Raw genomic sequence first — 14,164 nt, forward strand, 5'->3', positions numbered from 1 at the left:
TGATGGTGGGAGAGGGGGTGGTACAGGGGAAACCTTCATGTAAATGTTATCAGTAGTATCAGGGATGATCAATTGGTACAATGTTATCTGTGGTGCTTTTCAGGGGAATCTTGGAGGGAACACGACTGAAGAAGTTACGGACTGTGTGTCTGCATGAAGCGGAAGACCTCAACCCTTCCTCTGTCCCCTGAATGAGCCTTCTCCCAGTTCCTATATGTCAGAATCATAGGCTCCGAAAATTAAGTTTCTCATTGCTCATATCTTTTCAGAAAGAATGTCCTCTCCTAAGAGCAAGAGGGTAGCGAGATGAAAAAGAAATAAAAATAATTGCCTTTAAAATGAAAGACCCTGAGAAAATAAAAAAGAGAGTGTTTTGCTTTTTAGTAAACTGCCATGCTGAATCACGACTAAACTGGTGATCTGTGACATCAAAGGGTCATAAACAGCCTAGCTTGAGTCCAAAAGAACTGAGGCCTCCATTTTCACAGTAAGAGTATCTATTCTAAAATAATTTTTGAGAATGAATGAAATCTAAAACAAGATAAGCAGTCCCGTTTACAGTTATCAGGGGGTATTGAAATAGTTGGCGTGGAAGCTGAGTGACTCAGTGGACAGGACATTTGGGGTCAGAGCACTTGGGAAGTCAGGCTGACCTGGGTTAAAGCCTCAGCTCTGTTCCTAACTAGTGACTACAGTCAGATGCCCTCCCTTCCCTGAGGACCAGTTTTACATTACTCATATGTAAAATACAGGAATGGGGAAATTGGACAAATGATCTCAAAACATCTACCAGGTCTAAACAATCATATATTTCTTTCCCAGGAAGTAGCCCTTAGGTATTTGTCCTTAACTTGATTCTGTTTCAAGAAGATAGCTTTTTGTTTTTAGATGCAATATAAAAAAAATAATAATCATGCAAATTGCTATCTTTCTTTCTTTCTTTTTTTTGAGATGGAGTTTCACTCTTGTTACTCAGGCTGGAGTGCAACGGCACAATCTTGGCTCACTGCAGCCTCTGCCTCCCGGGTTGAAGCGATTCTCCTGCCTCAGCCTCCCAAGTAGCTGGGATTACAGGCGTGTGCCACCACACCTGGCTAATTTTGTGTTTTTACTAGAGACAGGGTTTCATCATGTTGGTCAGTCTGGTCTCGAACTCCTGACCTCAGGTGATCTGCCTGCTTCGGCCTCCCAAAGTGCTGGGATTACAGGCATGAGCCACAGTGCCTGGCCGCAAATTGCTATTTTTTAATTCATACTTACTTTACCTTCTCTTAGGGCAAGATCTGGCAGAGTCTAAGATATGGCAGAAACTAATATAAAAGGATTTTTCCAATGAAATAAGAATAGGATGTTGCAATTTCAATTTCATATACATTTAAAATGTGCTAGTTTGTATGCAGAACAGAAACTCAAACTCAGTATTTGCCCCTAGCTGCTTACATTGGAAGGGAGTGGTGGCAGTTTACTCAAAATGAGTAAGAAAATAAATAAGCCGACAACTCGAGATTGTACAGACATGCAGGCTGCCTTTTAAGTTTCTGACTCCTGATTTATTTTTCTTTCCCACCTTCCCATGGTGAAGGACAGTCACTGAATACTCAGATCAAGTGTCTGTCTGGAAAGCTGGCAGTCTTCCAGAAATACAATTAGGTATGAAAGAAAAGTCCCATCTCTCACCTCCTTAGAGTATTACTCCAACTCTTTCACAGCAGGAACACTAGAGTGGGAATGAGAAGTGTGGCCCTTGTGTGTCACGTTACTTCTTTTGAGGGTATGGTCATATCCATCCGTTTGTGGCATTATACAAGGAGTCAGTTAAGGTACAAGGGGCGTGAGACCCAGTGACTGCCCCCAAAGTGCTTGTCACTAGAGCTTCTCTCTCTCACTTCTACTGGGCCTTGACATTTGGGTTCTTTCAGAGGGTTGCCTCACACTGACCTCTGGTAAAATCTTGGAGCCCTAGGACTAGTCCTGCTCAACTTGTGCCTCCTTTCCTCCTCCTCAGGGCCCATTCCAGTGGGACAGAAGTGCTACTTTGGGGGTGGACTGAAACAAGTCGCTGGACTTCCATTGGCCACTGCCACTTGCTTGACGTTGTGAGGAGGGGCCGTGCCTCCGCAGGTCCATACCTGTAACCCGACGATACTGTTGTGAGCAGGAATGGAAGAAGTGCATGTAATCCCCTCAGCACGATGCGTAGTGAACAGACAAGCTGTGAGCCTTGGGAGTTATCACCATGTGTGATGATGCTGGTGGAGAAAGCCTGCACTGCGGAGGCTGACAGCCTGGGTTTGAATCCCCTCATTTGGAATATAATCTTGGCAAAGTCTGAAAGCCTCAATTGCCTCGTTTGTAAAATGGGGAGTTAGTAGGACTTGCTGCCTGGGGTCGGGGCAGAATGGAGGGGGCCCATGAGAATTAAGGCAGAGCTCAGCGGAGTGCATTGTAAGGATCCATGAATGTGGGCCTTCGTTTTTAGTACTGCATATGAGGATCCTGCTAACAAACCTGGCGGCTTCAAGCATCTTTGCCCTTAACCAAATAAGCTCTTAGGTCCTAGACGCAGGACGACTTCCTTGAAGAGGCGCGGGAGGCTGGTGAGGGGAGTGGAGGACGCTCTGGGACCCTCCGGGGGTGGGGCGGGCAGGGTGAACTTGACCCCGGGCCGCGCGCCGGGGGTGCCATCTGCTGCTCCGCTGCAAGGTCTCGCTGCGGACCAGGGCTGGGGAGCGCGCGCCCGCGAGTAGAGGCCGGGCCGGGGACCCCGCCCAGGCGGCGGCGGCCGGGTCCCCGAGGTTGAGCGCTGCTTGCGGAACCGACGGGGCGGAGAGGAGCGTGGCGGGAGGAGGAGTAGGAGAAGGGGGCTGGTCAAGGGAAGTGCGACGTGTCTGCGGAGCCTTTTTATACCTCCTTCCCGGGAGTCCGGCAGCCACTGCCGCCGCCGCCGCCGTCCCTGCGTCCTTTGGTCTCTGCTCCCGGGACCCGGGCTCCGCCGCAGCCAACCAGCATGTCGGGGATCAAGAAGCAAAAGACGGTAGGCTTCCAGGCGCCGGCTTCCCTCCCCGCCACCGCGCTGCACGCGCCGACCCCCACCCTTCAATCCTCCGGCACTTGGGTCCCACCCTCCCCGGGATGGGGCGTCTGGAGGAGGACGAGGAGGAGGAGGAAGAGGAGGGCACGGAGGGAAGCAGGAGAAAGAGGCTCTGTGTGGAATTCCCGGGGCAGCCGTCGCCCTGCAGCCCCTCTCCACCCTGCGACTCTGGCAATCTGCGCTCCTTGGGGTCGCCACGCCCGCGAGAGACCTCCCGAGCTTCTCAAGTGGGTCTGGATCTAGATCCAGGACCAGGGACAGGAAATCCCCTTTCTTTCCCAGGAGCTCTTCCAGACCCGCCTTTTCTTCTGTAGGGTCTCGGAGCAGATCGAGCTGACTCCCCTTCTGCCAGGTCTGGTCGCTGGGGTTTTGTCTGTGGGAACTTCCTTGGAGTGGACTTTAATGACGGACTTTCATAGAGGAAACTGCAATTATCGAGGCAAACTGGAGGAAATAGCATTTCTACACTGGCGGGATTTAGTCCTCTAGCTTGATTTCGGCATCGGGTGGCATCTCGAGTTCAGTAATGAGGGGTGAGGGTGCCCCTCGGTTTGGTGGAGTAAGATGAGGGGACTGTGTTGAGGAGGCACAGTTTCACCCAGAATTAATAAGATGAGCTGTCCTCTTTTAATGGGAAATATGAGGGCGTGTCAAAGAGAAAAGTTTCTTTCCCAGCAACATGGGCACCTATAAATTTTGCATTCTTAAAAATGGCAGCAGTTATATTTGTCAATTACACCCCAATAAAGCTGAAAAAAAAAAAAAAAACGGGAGCAGTAATCATAGACTCATAGAGTTGGATGGCACCTTCTAGACAGCATTGGGGCCACGTCAGATGTGGTCAGCAAGCCTTGATAAAATCTCACTCAGCAGTCTGGCCGCTGAACATTCTATCTTCAGCCACCATCCTGCAAGCCTGAGGTGATTGTACTGGTTACTGAATGGGTTGACCTCTCTCTAGTAAGTAGACTTGCAACGGACACATAGTAGGTGCCTGATCAATGTTTATTCTTATATAATGTGCATTACCGAAATATCTTTGAGGTGTATTTGTGGTGGGCCGGGGAGTGGTTTAAAAAAAAACAAACTATAAAGCCAAGAAGTGGGGAAGGAGTGTGGAGGGGTTTGAGCAGCAAGAGAACAGGGTGGGGGCTCTGTGGCTTCCAGGGACCATACTGGACCAGCAGGAGGGTCCAGGGTGTAGGTGACATCAATTTGGGAAGGGACATTCATCAAAATCCAGCTGCCTTTCTCAGGAGTAATTTTTAAGTGGGGGACTCTCAGCATTGTAACATATTTTTAAAATAATAAATGAAAATCACTTGTATTTTATTCCTATTTAATGTGATTAATTTCTGTAAAATCCTAAATAGTGTCTTCTAAATGGCAAGCCTCTGTGCCACTAGCTTTTTATATCAGTGGGGTTATAATTCCCACTTTCCTGCTTGCATCAAGAATTCCTTCTCAGTTGTGATGGGGGGCTTTGTCAAGCCTTAGAAAGGGACGAGGTGGTCTCTCCTCTTGATGCCTCTGGTTGGCAGGAGCCCAGGAAGAGGAGGGTTTGAGAACAGGGTCATTACAAATCAATTGTAGGGGCTCTGTACAGTCAGAAGCAGTGAGAAATTTGAGGGCTGGAGGGTTTGGTTTTTGTATTTACACATTCTGAACCTTCTGTTTTTTGTTGGGTGGCTGTATGTGTGTGTCTGTTTTATACAGCATTAAATGAACTCCTGAAACAGCTAACTGAAATGGAACTTTTCTGAATTTTGATTTAGTCTAGCGCAGTTATAACCCATGTACCAAACCAAGTTCCCAAAAGGGCTAGATAGGTACTGTCGGTACTATTCACAGCAAGCCAGCTGTAAATGCATGTGGAATCTCTCAAGCTTTGAATGTTCATTCAAAATGTGTTTTGAAACCTTACAGGCCAAAGCAAAATCTGTCCACTGTGTGACCTCTGAACTAATCAATTATTTGATAAGTAAGTATTGCTGACCTCACAAGCTAGCCTGGGAGTGACTGAGCTGATCTTTTATGGTCTTACAGGAATCATCACATCGTTTACTGCACTGTCAACAGAGGATAGTTAATTCACACAGCACCCACTACAGTAACTTCAAATATTTGTTGAGCACCTACTGTGTGCCAGGTGGTATACTGGGTGGGGTAGGGGGAAAGGGAGATACCTCTTTTCCAGGTTTTTTTGGCCACGCTCTCTGGACCACTCTAGGAAGAGGAGATAGTTTTGGTTTAAATGAAAGAGTGTAGGATGATTTTTTCATAAGCTTTAGAAAAAATAAATGAAGTGTTCTTTTATAAAGGAAGGTAGCACATTCCTTCTGTGCTATGCATCTTTACCATGGAAACCGAAGAAACAGCTACCAGTCACATTCATCCCTTCCACCCGTCACTTACCTCCAACCCTGGCTACCCTCCCACCCCCACTCCCTATACACACACTTAGACACCCAGGAGAGGGAAAGGGACAGACTGCCTCTAGGGGACTGGAAAGAAGGGAAGGCAAAGGCCTGGGCCTTTCCTCTTACATCATTTCCTGGATTAACATTTTTCAAGGCCCACAGACAGTGCTGTTATGTTCTGGAGACACCCAATCTGAAAACATTGACTGAGATATTAAGTTATTTACAAAGGATCAAATAAGACAACCATTGGAAAGGAGTGAAAAGATACTGAAAACCACAGCGCTCTCCATAGATATAAGGGATTATCAACCTTTTCCTTATTTATTTTCTTTCTTTTTTTTTTCTTTGAGGCAGAGTCTCGCTCTGTCACCCAGGCTGGAGTGCAGTATCCTGGCATGATCTCAGCTCACTGCAACCTCCGCCTCCCAGGTTCAAGTCATTCTCTTGCCCCAGCCTCCCAAGTAGCTGGGATTATAGGCACTGCCATCATGCCCTGCTAATTACCTTTTCCTTATTTTCAGAATGTGTACAGTATAACATTATTTTTCTAGAAGTAGCTACTTTTTTTTTTCTTTTTGAGATGGAGTCTCACTCTGTCACCCAGGCTGGAGTGCAGAGGAGCGATTTTGGCTCACTGCAACCTCCGCCTCCCAGGTTCAAGCAATTCTCCTGCCTCAGCTTCTTGAGTAGCTGGCACTACTGGTGTGTACCACCACGTCCAGGTAATTTTTATATTTTTAGTAGAGACGGGGTTTTGCCACATTAGTCAGGCTGGCATCGAACTCCTGACCTCAGGTGATTCACCCACCTTGACCTTCCAAAGTGCTGGGATTGCAGACTTGAGCCACTGTACCCAGCCGGAAGTAATTACTTTTAAAACTATATAAAGACACTACCTAAGGCAAGACATGAATTTCTAGATGAGTAACCACTGGAGGGAGGGAGAAACAAGCATTTCCTAGAGGCCAGACACTCGGACATACTGGATTTCATCTCATCCCCACAGTAGTTCTCATCTCAGGAAACAGCTTTGTCTTCAGGCGAGGAGAAATACCAGGGGCAGGGCGCTATTGAAATTCGGGTCTGTCCAGCATCAAAACTCACCCTCTTGCCCCCTCCGTACTTCTGTTTCAGGATGTAACTACTTTGGCCTAAAGTTTTCTCATCTGTAAAATGTGGGTAATAATAAATTAAGCCTTACAATTGTCGTGAAAAGTAAATAACTCCTAAAAATTGTCTTACACAGTGCCAGACCCAGAGTTAGTGCTTCATATGCAGTAGCGATCTCATTTGTATTAAACTATACTGTCATGGTTTGGCATACATAAAAAGAAAAAAAAGCACACATCATACTGTTTTGAAGGCTCAGTAAATGACAACAGCCAGAATATTTTTGTTTTGTTTTGAGACAGGCTGGAGTACAGTGGTGCTATAATGGGTCACTGCAGTCTCGACCTCCTGGGCTCAAGTGATCCTCCTGCCTCAGCCTCCCAAGTACCTGGTACTATAGGTGCACACCATCATGCCTGGCTAACTTTTAAAGTTTTTTTTGTTGTTGTTGTTGTTTGGTAGAGATGAGGTCTCACTATGTTGCTCTGGCCAGTCTTGAACTCCTGAGCTGAAGAGATCCTCCTGCCTTGGCCTCCCAAAGTATTAGGATTGTAGGCTTGAGCCACTGTGCTTGGCCAGCCAGAATATTTAATAAGGAAAAACAAATGCAGAAATATAGAGGTGACAATTTGAATTCTTATTGTGATAAGCTGGATAGAAGACACTGGTTGATGATTAGTGTAGAGGTACCAGAGTATCGGTGAGTTTTTGCCAATAACTTTGGCCAAGAACGATAATCCATGCGTAAAGTAAATATTGGACTAACTTCTCTTCACCCTTCCTGTGCCTTCAACTATTCCTACATGTGCCTTAAAATTAGTGTTTCCCAATTCATGCCATCACCATTTATGAGATCATCTGTTTGGACTTCGGTGCAGTTAAAAGATAAATGTGGTTAACTCAGTTATATGTCTCTTTGAGATAGTTATCTTTGTCTTTTATCACTTTTCTCTTGATGCATGTGACTCTGTGGTTTGCTGAGGGGATAATTAGGCTTAGCTCTAATATGGAACCTTTAGGGAATTAGAGTCTGGGAAAGGCATCAATGATGTCAATCTCAGTCCTAGGCGATTTCTGTTTATTTCAAAATCTATCACTAAATAGTAATGGGCACTCATTAGTCTTTGTGTTTGGAAGTCTTAGGAAAATGCAGAAACTAAAGGTAAATCAACATAAATATAACACCAGCTCAACTGGTCTTTTAGCCCTTAGGTGATTTGTTCATATGACGCTTGAAACAGCTTATATGCCCAGCACCTGACATTGATCCTGGCACAGATTTCGATATTTCGATATTCATTGAATGAATGAATGAGTAAATGGCTAGAGAATTCATTAGAGGATGTATTTGCCCTTAGGATCTATATTTTTTCCTAGATTCCTCACTCTCCCCTCTTCTCTTTATGTGCTTGGTAATTTTTGACTGGGTATTTGTCATTACTGCTGAAAAATTACTTGCAGAGATTCTTTCAGGCCTATGATGAACGACTTTGTTTTCAGAGAGGATTTACTTTTGTTTCTGCTGGGTGTCTGGCCCCACTCCTAGCCTAGGACTACTTTAACTTGAATTTACCACTTTTTAAAGACTTAGGTGATATGAATTTTGATTGCTATTTTGTACATGAGGGCCAGATTGTGAATACAACTTCCCAGGGACCACCTCCCCTTTTATACTCACTTTCTATGCCAAGACAATTGTCCTTGTGGTCTCTCTGAGTGGGAGGTAGCTTTATTCTGGTTCACTCTTATTTTTAGAGTGTGCTGTTTAGGAGCCCAGCTTAAATTGAGGAAGATCTTTTTCTCTTTTCACCTGAGTGGGTTCTGGGCTTTAATTTCTGATCCACCTCTCTCAGTGAAGCTGTCAAAATCAGTTCATATATGCTCCCCTCAGCAAATATACCCTTATAAGGTAAAAGTGCTTCTCTGCTTACTTATGTCTTTGAGTTCTTGCTTTCTTCCAGATTTTGGCCTCATAGTTTCTTCCTATTTTGTCAGCTATTTGTTGTTTTAATGTTTAATGTTTTTGTTGTTGTTGTTGTTGTTGTTTTGTTTTTGTTTTTGTTTTTAGATGGAGTGTTGCTCTGTCACCCAGGCTCAAATGCTGTGGTGTGATCTTGGCTCATTGCAACCTCTACCGCCCGAGTTCAAGCGATTATCATGCCTCAGCCTCCCTAGTAGCTGGGATTACAGGTGTGCACCACCACACCTGGCTAATTTTTGTATTTTTAATTGAGACAGGGTTTTACCATATTGGCCAGGCTGGTCTCGAACTCCTGACCTCAAGTGATCCGTCTGCCTTGGCCTCCCAAAGTGCTGGGATTACAGGCATGAGCCACCATGCTTGTCCTGTTGTTTTAAATTAGATTATTCTATATTATTACTAGCATCTGTAGTTATTTTCAGTGGACGCATCAATCTGAATAACCTACCCATCACTCTGGAAACAGAAACCTCTACCCTTTCTAGATTCTGTGAATCATTAACATCTCCTATCATACCTTACCAGACCTGTGCCACTCTCATAAAAGGAGTACTTTATGAACATGAACTCCAATCAAGTAGCTAGTCAAAAATCTTTGATTTCATCCCTTTTCCCTAGGATATGCTACAGCGTGGAGTGGGGAGTGCTCACCTTGTCTTGGTGGTCTCTGCCTGTGCAGACATCCTTAGAGATGTGCATTGTCATGTCCAATCCTTAGTGTTGGTCCAATTCAAGTGCATTCTTGTCTAAAAGGCTCCTTCAGTTTCAACAACTCTCCTTACTTCTTTCATGCTCTCCTGGGTGCCCTGAGGTCGTTTTGTTGCTCCAGCACAACTCTGAGGTTGTGGGGGATGAATTTGGTGGGACTGGTTAAGGTCCTTGACATGTCCCCACTACTCCCAGGAGTGTGGGAACTAGGCTCCTAGTTTGCGGTGACCATGCAGGGACTTGGAGAAGCTCTGGGGGGCTGCTGAGTTGCACCCTCTTTTCCTCTGAGATCAGAAGCACATCCAATGCCCTCTCCTTTCAGAGTCCCCAGGGCTATTTGGCCTCCCTCTTCCCCAAGCTCAGCACCAGGGGCAGGACACTACTCCCTGTTTCAGACTCAGACGGGTACCCAAGCTTGCTTTGCTTCTATTTTAATAAAGATTAAAGCTTTCCAGAAAGGTTAATTGGTTTATCATGAGCATTGGATTTGTTATAAATTTTGTCTTCTTGTTCCTTTTTCCTGTCTTTTTGATCACCACATTTTTGAAAAATTTACAATAAATTGGCTGGGTGTGGTGGCTCATGCCTGTAATCCTAGCACTTTGAGAGGCTGAGGCGGGCGGATCACTTGAGCGAAGGAATTTGAGACCAGCCTGGGCAACGTGGCAAAACCTCGTCTCTACAAAAATGCAAAAAATTAGCCAAGCGTTGGTGGTGCAGGCCTGTAGTCCCAGCTACCCAGGAGGCTGAGGTGGGATCACCTGAGTACTAGAGGTCAAGGCTGCAGTCAGCCATGATCATGCCACTGCACTCCAGCCTGGGTGACAGAGTGAGACCCTGTCTCACAAAAACCTCAAAAAACAAACAAACAATAAATTGGTGCACAAGATGAAAATATTTTTTCTCTGTGCAAAAGAGCCACTGTATTAAAACTTGGAATATAACTTGCCTCTGATGACACGTGCTGTATAAAATGGGTTCCATCAGTTGACTGATGTGACTTCCTTTAAAATCTTATCAGCATCCCTTTCTGCATTTCAAATTTACTACTGAAGTTGATTTTGCTATAATTGTTATCGTGCAAGCATGACTGTGATATAAGCATGACAAACTCAATCTGTGTAGCATCAATATTAACTTTTGGCAATAAAAGCAGATAGCCTGTGACAATAAAGATTTTTTAAAACAGTTACATAAATATATTATGTCAAATGCTGCATCATTAATAGTGATAATTTCTCTGCTAGTCAATAGTTGATTAAATGTCTAGTTAACACCTGCTTTATGTTTTATTATTGATTTATTATGAAAAGTATTGATTTTTATCCACCAAGCATCTACATCCAGTCTCATACCATAATTACTTTTTAAAAAAAATTTTATATTGGGTGTGTGCTTTTAAAGTCATTTGTAGACTTTATGGATTTAAACCACCTAGAAGAAAATCTGAGATTTTATCCTTATAAACTATTCATCTACGCCCTCCTCCAATCATTATTAATTTATGAATATTTCATGCCTTCCCAATTTCCAGCAAAGTCAGCAACTCAAGCGTTAGTGATGATTTTATTTTCATACATTTGCTAGTGTTAAAAATATGAATTAACTTTTTGGCCCTCTGCTGGGGGTCCCGTGTGTATTACTTTGTTTCCTTAAGGTCTCTAAAATCCTTTCGTTTTTCAGTTCCTGTGAAAATCCTCACTTATGTATTTGTTTACCTCACTCACTCAACAATATTTATTGAATGACCAAACCAGGATCTCCATTTGTCATAATTAGCAATAGCTACCAAAGCCTTATATTCTTTAATTATAGTTTTTAGTCTATTCACTGTCTTTAAGTTTATTCTAAACACAGCATTTGCCTTTTTTAATTGAAGCACTCCATCCACACCTTTATATTTATCAATGTTCTGCCCAGTAAGTCTTGCAGTGGCCTTGAGCTAAAAGCAATAAAATTCCCAATTGACTTTTCTTACGTTTCCTCATTCATTTTTCCACTAAGTTGAACGTTATTTACTCTATATTAAGGCTGTCTCTACTTAAAAAGTGAGTGTGTGTGTGTGTTTAAAAGTAATTGTAGTATTTTACTTCTGGAAGGAAAATTAAGAGCTCACCTTTAAGCCCTTTATATGACAGTTGATATACAGCGTTAAGAGCTGTGCCAGGCTCTATGGCCATTCTTTGGGTTGACTGGGTGGGGATACTACTACTGAGCTAGAACTCTAATTACCCAACCACACTCTTATCACTTCTCTCTTTATGACATGCTCTTTGAAAGTGGCCCTGCCCCATTTTCTATAGCTTTATTTCCTTTTTCATTCAACAAGAAATGTTTGCCCTAAACAAACTTCCTCCCAGTTGGTTTATTACATTCTGACTTAGCTTTAGCATTTTATTGTGGCATTCTGGGGACGGAAAATACAGACCAAAAAGCAGTATTTGAAAGATGTTACTTGACTATTGTGAAATACTTTTGATTGGCTGTACTGTTTCTCTTTAGAAAATTAAACCCTTTCCCACCTCACTCAGTCTTCCTTAAACCTTCTCAAATGGTTGAATTGTTTTTATCAAAAAAAAGGATGCCATTGATTAGATAGCATGCGATGCAGATAAAGTTGTATTCAGTAAAGGCTGGACCAAGTTCAGTTATACACCAAAGCCTCAGTTCAGTTTTACCTCTAAATCCATCCATTTCCATTGCTTCCTAAGTTCACAAAGTTCTATGAAGTCGATTATAGTAACCATGTGTGGTCTTCCCAGGAACTAAATTGCTGACTCCCAATAGAGTGTTTTCCTAAATTATATGAGTAATTATGGCTCTTGGGCCATTGCGTCACTAGTAAAACAATGTTTTGAGTAGTTACTAAAAAATAACCAAATCATAACTAAAATAGTTTTTCATTTGACCTTTGTGTTTAAGTTAGCCAACAGACTAAGAAGACATCAAATAAAGCCTAGACATAAAAATTCCGATTGTGGAATGTGCGAATTTATCTGAAGTTTCTTTTCTTAGAGCGTGTTTTGTTAGAAAATTCCTACTCTGTTGTATTCTGTTCATTGCCATGATTTATTGAGCACTGACCTGTACGTTAACTCACCGACTCTTCACCATCTCATGAAGCAAGTTGTGAATAAATAGTCTGAAGGGAGTTCATTTAACTGAAATGGGTCTTTAGAGAGTTACCCAAAGGAGAAGCTAGAATCTTATTAGCTTCTCTGTAGTTAACAAGATGTTTATTTCATAGAGGCAATGAGACTTCATGCTATGTAGCCAACACAGCTAGATTAGGTAACTAGTAATGTATTACTGTTTCATTTATAATATATCTGGCAGCTGTCTACTGCTATTATCTCAAGATAATAATAATGAATTCTGTTGAGAAACATTCCCCAGCACTTTTATTAAAAAAGAGTAAGTGGCATAAATTAGCAAATACATGTTACCCTCACTGTCACACGCATTTCTTTCTTTAAGGTAACATAAGGTGAATAATTGGAAAATAAATGTTATTTGTTCTCAGACTCAACCTGTAATAGTTTTTATTGCCTAGCCTTATGGCTATGTCAATATTCTGCAAAAATGAACAGAATAATTTGTTTCTGCTAAAGCTGCCATACTTGAGCCAAGTTGTAATTATTAATATGATGTAGGTAAAAAAAAAAAGAAACTAGAGCATGAGTGCATTTTTCACATAAAAATTTGACCCAGTTAAAGGTCGACGCTTAAGGAGGTTGTCAACCGATCAATGAGGAGTGCCTAGAAATAATGGGATTGTAAAAGGTATGTTCTTTACTGTTTGGAAGAAAGATTTGGGAGCATTGTCTCCTTCTAACACCGAGGTAAGGGGAGTCCAAGTTTTTCAGCAATCCTGGGCTAGTATTTCAGCGATAGGTACTAGGAAGGTTCATGTTCCCGTTCCCAGGAGATGATTGTATAAAAAGATGGAGCACACACACACTCATGCTGAGGAGAGCAGCATTGGCTGGGTGTATTTCAGGGGATGAAATTGAAGTCTGTTACTGGAGAGGAGCTGCAGTATATCCATTAAATAAAAAGAATCATCGTGACTGCATAGAAATTGAATCACAGAATTTGTGTCTTCACAGTGGGATACAAAATTCTGTCTAAAGGATGTGTTGTCTCTGCATAGTTAGCCACATTTAGGGAATGGAAAAATCTGGGTCATCATAAATACCCGGTTTCTTCCATTTTCTTCTTGGTGTTGAGACTATGACTCAGAAAGCCTTTTACACATCACACTATGTTATCAATCCTTGTTGACATAATAACATCCCTTGGGATTCAGGAAGGCACCTTGTGTACCCAATAGGGTTCCCCAAATTGAAGAAAGGAACAAACATTTGTCCAGGGACTATCCGTACAGTATCCCATTTCATCCTCACAGTAACCTATGAAGAAGTTCTTGTCCCTATTTTATAGTAGAGAACTGAAGCTTGTAGAGGCTAAGTAACTTGCCACAGGATGCATAACCCTAAATGGCAGAGCTGGAACACAAGTCCCATGTTTTCAACCATTCTTTTTTTTCTTCAGTTAAAATAATATATAATGGATACTATGACTGTGAGAATGCAAAAGGATCTTTTGATTACTTAAACATGCATTTTAATTTTATCTTTGCAGACTAAAAGGATGATGCAGGCACTTTGAAAGGGATTTCCTTAGGGGCTTTTTGGAATGTTGTGTAATCTTTAGAAGATGCAGATTTTAGCAAATGCTGTTAAAAGGCAATAAATGTTAGTTTGGATGAGGCTCTGCGGCCAGTTTTAGGAACAGTAGTCTTTGGAATTGAACCCAACATTTCACGTTAAGAATACAAGGCTTCAGTGT

The 14,164-nt window shown here is 42.7% G+C and overlaps 1 protein-coding gene across 1 annotated transcript in view; it reads left to right on the forward strand.

Moving 5' to 3' along the window:
• Nucleotides 1-2,706: 2,706 nt before the first annotated feature.
• Nucleotides 2,707-14,164, forward strand: part of PAPSS2 (3'-phosphoadenosine 5'-phosphosulfate synthase 2) — an 87,677-nt gene continuing 76,219 nt past the window's right edge. The window contains exon 1 of the mRNA XM_025397084.1: nt 2,707-3,034. Within this exon, the coding sequence (XP_025252869.1) occupies nt 3,008-3,034 (27 nt within the window). The 5' untranslated portion in view covers nt 2,707-3,007. The remainder of the gene's footprint in view (nt 3,035-14,164) is intronic.

This window comes from Theropithecus gelada, chromosome 9 (assembly GCF_003255815.1).
Source record: "Theropithecus gelada isolate Dixy chromosome 9, Tgel_1.0, whole genome shotgun sequence".
Classification (NCBI taxonomy): Eukaryota; Metazoa; Chordata; class Mammalia; order Primates; family Cercopithecidae; genus Theropithecus; species Theropithecus gelada.